The 7,482-nt window shown below is 34.4% G+C and overlaps 1 protein-coding gene across 1 annotated transcript in view; it reads left to right on the forward strand.

The window, feature by feature from the left end:
* Positions 1 to 3,094, forward strand: part of CHODL (chondrolectin) — a 32,863-nt gene extending 29,769 nt beyond the window's left edge. Inside the window, exon 6 of the mRNA XM_006873154.1 lies at positions 2,574 to 3,094. Within this exon, the coding sequence (XP_006873216.1) occupies positions 2,574 to 2,658 (85 nt within the window). The 3' untranslated portion in view covers positions 2,659 to 3,094. The remainder of the gene's footprint in view (positions 1 to 2,573) is intronic.
* The last annotated feature ends 4,388 nt before the right edge of the window (positions 3,095 to 7,482 follow it).

Genomic DNA, 7,482 nt, shown 5'->3' on the forward strand with positions numbered 1-7,482 from the left:
TTTCATATGAACTGATCCTGAGAATGCCTCCTCCAGAGAGAGACTTACAAATAGTGTCATTTTCCTTTCTTCACTTTATTTCATCTTCTTCATTTCCTGAAATAAACCCTAAAGAATTCACTAAGTAATAACAATTCCCAGGAAGGGAGGTGATACAAGCTCTATATGATCCACATAGATGTTTGAAAGGATTCAAACTGTAGCTTACTGGATATTTAATTAAAACCTTTTGAATGAAAAATAAAGCCTTCATATTAATAATAAAGCTTGCAGCCCCTTGGTTGCCCATATATATTGAGTTGATATTTAGTTTTCATTATTTTAAACAGAATAAAAGACTAGAGTACAATTATCTGGTTTCTTGCCTTACTCCCTGGCATTAAATGGAAACAGTCCTAGAATGGTACTGTTAAGCACTGGTTTGCTAACTGAAACTTGAGCAGTTCAAACCCACCATCTGCTACTGGAAAAACACATACAGTATTGCTATGAGTTGGAATCAATTCGACAGCACTTAACAGTAACAACATACATAGAAGGATGCATTATCATTTTGAAAAGCAGTGAAATTGAGGGAAAATCTGACATTCTGTCCCCTTATGCCAGGCAAATTGTTAAGAAAGAACTGTAAATAACAAATCAACTTGAAAGAAAAGCAATTTATAAAGTACAATTTATACATTCACATTTTAAAGATAAAAATGACTAAAATGCCAAGGGACTGAGTTTTCTCTAAAGTGTGTTTTCCTTCTTCTAAATAGTGTATTATTGTGGAGATTCCATTTATTCAAAGGCCTTTCAGGTTTTTACAACTTGAAGATCTGTGGAATTTTCCCTTGTATAAAATTTTAAGAGGAGAAAATAAGTCAAAATGGAGTGTTTTCTAATGCCGTAATTAGCAGAGCACTTAATTAATTCATTCTTAGATGCTGCCCTTTTCCTTTCTTCCAGGAAAGCAAGGAGAAACTTCATCAAAGACCCAACTTCATTAACATCTGAGTGCCTTGCAGAAAGTTTAAATTCCAATCTGGTACACATGATGATTTCTGTAATTTCATGTCATGTTCAAAATAGTAACTCATGGTTTATTAACTGAAATACTAATTCTGTACCAAAACCACATTAATAACTTAACCAATTTTTACCATTTTTAAAAGTTTTGTACTTTTCAGTAATCTTTGACTTATTTTCCACTCATGTTGGAAGGCATCATGGTCTATACATGTGCGACTTAATTTGATTCAAATCTCCAGAACATACAATTTGGACATAATCTTTTCAATGGTATATTTGTATAAGTAACACTAGTATCTTTTTATTCACAATTATAATGAAGTAAAATAAATACTTTTATAAAATTGAAATGGTCAGGCATGCTTACAATTAGTCTCTTTTCTTTCTTTGAAGGGGTACTGCAATGTTGAGAGGCAGGAGAGAATTGGATTGGTCAATTAAGGCAAGGGGAACAGGACAGATACATGAGAAAGGGAGGAAAGAAGTACAGTACACAGTAAACAGAGATAGGCATTGCTCATTGATTACCTAGCGAGCCAGGAGAGAGATAATCCACAAGGAAACTAGATCTTAACAAATGGCTTGCTAGGGACTCTAGATCTTAACAAGCAATGTGTTAGAGGATGATATTGGTAAACTTAGTTATGGCACTCCTATAGGAGCCTGAGAAGTGACCATTTAATGTAAAGCAGCTTAGAAGACAGCACACCGTAAAAACAAAGCTGGAAATGTGGGTCTAAATCTGGCAGGAGTAGAGTCTATCTCATATTTAGAAGACCTAAGACACTCCCACATCAATAAAGCCTGAATCTTATATTGAACTACATTGGTTTCAGAGATTGATGCAAAATTACGCTTTCAGGGATCAAATGAATTAACTATAGGACAAAGAAACTGATGGGAAGGAGGTGAATAGGTAAGTCTTTACACTTAGTATAACGCTCCTGGGTATTGCAAATGGTTAATATTCCTAGCTAACCAATAGTCTGCATGTTATACCCAGAGGCACCTGGGAGAAAAAAGTCCTGGTGATCTACTTCTGAAAAAATCAGGCATTGAAAATCCCATGGAGCATAGTTCTACTCTGACACACTTGGAGTTGCCATGAGTCAGAAGTGACTAGACCGATTACACTTAGTACAAAATGATTGTTTTGATGATTTGAAATTAAATTCAAAATCAATTCATGATAGACTGTTAAAAAACAAGATTTCAAAAATCATTGATAAATGAACATGAAGATATATTGGTGATTAAAGTGAATGCTTTTGTAATATGCTTGAACACAGTGTATGCACATGTATGCATCTAATACTAAACAATGAAGGGTCTGATAGAAAAAGATACATTGTGCTTTTTCATCATTTCATAGGAACTGTTCATCTTCATATACCATAATAATGTAGATTTTTTTATAGGAATGAAAAAGAAAATATGCTGATAAGAAAAGAAGGACCCTTTTACAAATACAGGCTTGAGAGCTCTGCATTTGGACTAATACATGCCTAGTTTTATATGACGTCTCATATACTGACATTGCTTCTTCTTATGTTTTACAGTAAAGGCAGAACAAAAACTAGCCCAAACCAGTCTACATTGTGGATTTCAAAGAGCACCAGAAAGGAAAGTAGCATGGAAGTATAACAGTCAGTGACCAATGCCAGAAAAGAAAATAAAGTTTTATGATTCTGGATCTGTATAAGGAATGGCAAAAGAACATTAGCTTTGAATGGCTTGAAATGGATCTGCAAGATGAACTGTAAGCTCCCCCTTGAGATAAATATTAAAATAATTTTTATATGTCTATTATTTCATATAAAACATGCTGTGCTAAAAAAGAAGTGAGATATGCTTATTTTGCTAAAGGATGCACCCAAACTTCAAGTCAAAGGAATGGACCATGCAGCTATAATTGCTATCAACACACCAGTAGTATGTGAGTTGGAAGCAACTATTCTTATTTCTTTCACCTTTAGTAAATTGTAATCTAGTTAATGTAATTCAGAATGTACTGAAATTTACAATGTGCAAAATATTTTACCTTTGCATAAGTGTTTGATAAAAATGGACTGTTTTAATATTTATTTTTATGGTGTTTTATTTTTCAGTATACACTATTTTGTTTAAACAAATTTATTTGTGTTGTTATCTGAGTTCACACATTCAAAAATGTATTATCAAAAGTAGAAAGGTTTTTTATATTATTAATGGTTCATCTTCTTTCAGTTTCTCTGCTTTCTGTGAGACAATGTTTAGGAATCTTCAGAAATAAGAAATGAATCCATTAATTATGGTATTAATTGAAGCAAATATTTTACTTAGAGGCAAGAATTGTCTAATTTCAAATGTGCAAGACATGTGCCTTACAATTATTTTTCATTTAAAATTCAACAGATTTTGTAATAAAATAACTTTATTAATAGTTGTATAAACAATAAATACACTCAATTTAGAACAAAAGAAGTGGCATATACAGTATAAATCATATGTCTTCACATGTTGCCTATATAACCACAAGTAGCTCACTGAGGGTTCTGGAATTGATGTGGTTTCTTCCTTGTCCATAAGCACAGATTGATGCTTGGGGTCTGGGATTAACACAGATAGCTACAGAGTTAGCCTAAGGTTTTTCCTTGTTGTGTTCATCCTGTGTTATCATATATAAGGTCATAGAGTTGGGACCAGGTAAGTGGCAACCATAGCAAACTGACATTTCAGCAAGGAAAGAATCAGTGAATTAGTGTGAGAATAGGTTGATGGTGATCAGTGAGTGAGTTTATTTGATAAAAGTTTGTCTAGGAGAGAAAACTGGGACTCCTTTCTGTCGTCTAGTTTCTTCAGTGTGATTCCTTCTTCTCAAGAGAGCATTGTAACTATTTAGTCTTCAAATGTCTCTGTGCTCCTTTTAACCAAATAAAAGCGTTCTTGTTTCTGAAGAATGATTTTCAGTGTTGTCTAAATTTCTTAAATGAACAAAACATATGTATTTGCTGCAATATATGAAGATGAAGACAAATCACTCTTCAACGTGGTAACAGTGGAAGTTGTGGTTATAGAATGTTTAAAACCTAATTTTCTGTATGATTTGTTTTAGTTGCATAATAAAAGGCTTTCAGTAACCCAATTAAAAACTGGAATTGATTGGCAATACTAAGACACAAAATAGAAAATAGTGGGCACTGACTGTTTTTCAGCTGCTTAGAGACTAAAGGAATGCGTAACAACATTATAGGTTTAAATCAGCCTACATTTAATACTCTTTCTTTTATTGGCTACCTATCCATCTAGGCAAATTTATGCCATCATATTATTGTTGTTGTAATGTGTCATTGAGTCAGTTATTACTCATAGATACCCTATGTACAGCACAATGAAACACTGCCTGGTCCTGCATCATGCCCACAATTGTTATACTTGAACCCATTGCTGCTGCCACTGGGCCAGTCCATATCGTTAGGGGTCTTCCTCTTCTTCTTTGGCCCTCTATTTTGCTAAGCATGATGTTCATCTCCAGGGACTGGTCCTTACTGATAACATATCCAAAGTATGAGAGATGAAGTCTCACTAACTAACTATACTAGGGTCAGGTGCACCTTAGTCTTCAAAATGATATCTTCTCCCTTAAACACTTTAAAGAGGTTTTGTACAGCAGATTTTCCTTATGAAATGTGTCATTTGATTTTTGACTGCTGTTTCCATGATTCTGATTCCAAGCAAAATTAAGTCATTGACAAAATCTATCTTTCGATGTTGTTGTTGTTGTTATGTGCCATCGAGTCGGTTCCGACCCATAGCGACCCTATATAGGGTTTCCGAGGGTGTAAATCTTTACGGGAGTAGAAAGCCTCATCTTTCTCCCGCGGAGCAGCTGGTAGTTTCGAACCGCTGACCTTAAGGTTCGCAGCCCGATTCGTAACCACTACGCTACCAGAGCCCCTTCGATACTCATCATAATATTTTTTATTGGTCCAGTTGTGAGGATTTTTGTTTGTATGTTTGTTTGGTTTTAAATTGAGGTATAGTCCACACTGAAAACTGTAGTCTTTGATCTTCTTCAGTACATATTTTAACTTCTCTTTGCTTCCAGCAAGCCAAGTTTTGTCATCTGAATATCACAGGTTGTTAATGAGTCTTCCTGCAGTCCTAATGTCACATTCTTCTTCATATAATACAGCTTCTCAAATTATTTGTTCAGTATACAGATTAAATAAGTATGATTAAAGGAAACAACCTGATGTACACCTTCCTGATTTTGAAACATTCAGTATTCCCTTGTTCTGCCTCTTTGTTCTTCAAGAGCATAATGAAGTGTTTTGGAATACCTATTCTTTACAATGTTATCCAGAGGTTGCCATGATCCACATAGTAGAAGTAATATAGTTCCTCTTTTGTTTAGAATTTTACAGGAGTCTAGACTTTCTCTTTTGTTCATACCACTCAGAATTACAACAGCTACAAAGCAGAAGGAGAAAAGCAATGGCAAAAAGGCTTTCTTTTTCTCTTTATCGTTATTCAGACCTGAAAATCTCTGTTATCAATTATTAATTCCATAAAGTGATTGTAAATGATCTAATGAACCTCTCTCTTGTAGAAGATGGTGGTGAGATTGATCCAAAGGCTTGTTTAAAATTTCAGCTGAACTTTGAAAATGGAATAATGATTTATACATTTTTATATTTTATATTTATGTGTTTATATTTTAAGAAAGTATTTGCTTAAATATACTTTAGCTCTGTGTGTGTTTTGTTTTTATTGTGAATTGAGTGATAGTTTACATGGGAGAACATCGGTTTTATGTTCATCATTTCATCACAATGTTTACAGTTTCCTCCATGTATCATCATTCAACAGTATTTGCTTCCATTCCCTCTTTTTTTTTTTTGTATATATACAGAAACACTCAGGTATTTATAATCAATTAAATAACCAATGGGCACATTCTGCAAGTCTGCCTGCTGACTGCAAGCACGTAGTCTTTCTCTTTCCATGAGTCTAGAGTCTTCAGCTACTCCATTTCTCCATGTTCTCAGCCCTGCTTCCAACTCAGGTATTGTTTATTTTCTAGAAAGAGTCCCACATTGCACTTCTTCTCTGTTTTTGTAATGACTGCATTAATCAGTTTATTGAACAGATTAATCATTCTTGAATGTACAAGCTCCAGAGAAGCAACTGAGTCTTTAAATATACACTAGTATTTCCATCAAATGTATTTTCACCCTTACACCCAGATAGACCTAAGCAGTTAAAAACATAAAGAAAAATAAGTGCTATTAGCTATGTATTAACTGAGAAACCACATACAAACTAAAGAATACAGAAGAAAAAAAGAGGCTGAAAGATGAAGGTCGAAGGGGCAGAGAAATATAAAAAATTGGTAACAAAGCCCATCAAATTTACGTGTACTGACAGCTGTTGACCAGTTAAACTTAGATGTTAAAACACAGGATGTGTTGGTAGAGTTTAATCTGGTTGGTCTTAACTTTCACCTAAGACATAGGTACTTCAAATAAAATGGATACAGAAACAACTTCCATGGTCTTCACATTGTTTTTCATACATGTTTTATGTTTAAAAGAATTCCACTTAAAAAAGAGTCTCCTACAGGTCAGTGGAGTTGCTTTTCCCCACTCAAGAACACACCACAACCACCACCCCTCTTCTCCCTTGATAATCCTAGTACTCTGTTCTTGCACTGTAAGATTAATTACTTCCCCCTTTTTGTTACAGGACTTCTACCTTTACTGTTGTGACAGTCACAATGTGTCATGATAACAATTACTCACTATTGAATCATAAGAATCTTATCCCTATATCTTTTCACCAGACCCATCTACCTTTCCCCACACACTCTGAAACTAAACTACCACTTGAAAACTTGTAAGCCAGTCACTTTGTGCCTTTATAGTCCCCCCTCCCCCATTTTAGGTAGTGCATTTTTAAGTTGGCTGTCACTATCAAACTTGTATACAGAGGGGATAGGATTGATATTTGATGTGAAGACTCCTTTCTTCTCAGTTGGCATTTTGAGTTACTACATCCATAAGTCAGTAGTTGGAATATATGGCCTTGGTGCTAGAAATGATGCTGCAGATGGAATGATAGAAATTCTGCAAAATCAATGATTTGTTCATTTCAAATACCTTCTTTAGACAACATAAGAGACAATTGTACACATGGACCTCACCAGATAGAATACAAAGAAATCAAACTGACTATATCTGTATAAAGAGACAATGGAAAACCTCCATATCATCAGCCAAAATAAGGCCAGTGGCAGATTGTGGAATAGAAATCAAATGCTCATATGCAAATTCAAACTGAAGCTGAAGAAAATGAAAACAAGTCCACAAGAGGCAAAATATGACCTTAAATATATCCCACCTGAATTTAGATATCATCTTAAGAACAGATTCGATACATTAAACACTGAAGACCAAAGATCAGAAGAGTTGTGGGATAATATCAAAA

Source organism: Chrysochloris asiatica, unplaced genomic scaffold (genome assembly GCF_000296735.1).
Source record: "Chrysochloris asiatica unplaced genomic scaffold, ChrAsi1.0 scaffold00225, whole genome shotgun sequence".
Classification (NCBI taxonomy): domain Eukaryota; kingdom Metazoa; phylum Chordata; class Mammalia; order Afrosoricida; family Chrysochloridae; genus Chrysochloris; species Chrysochloris asiatica.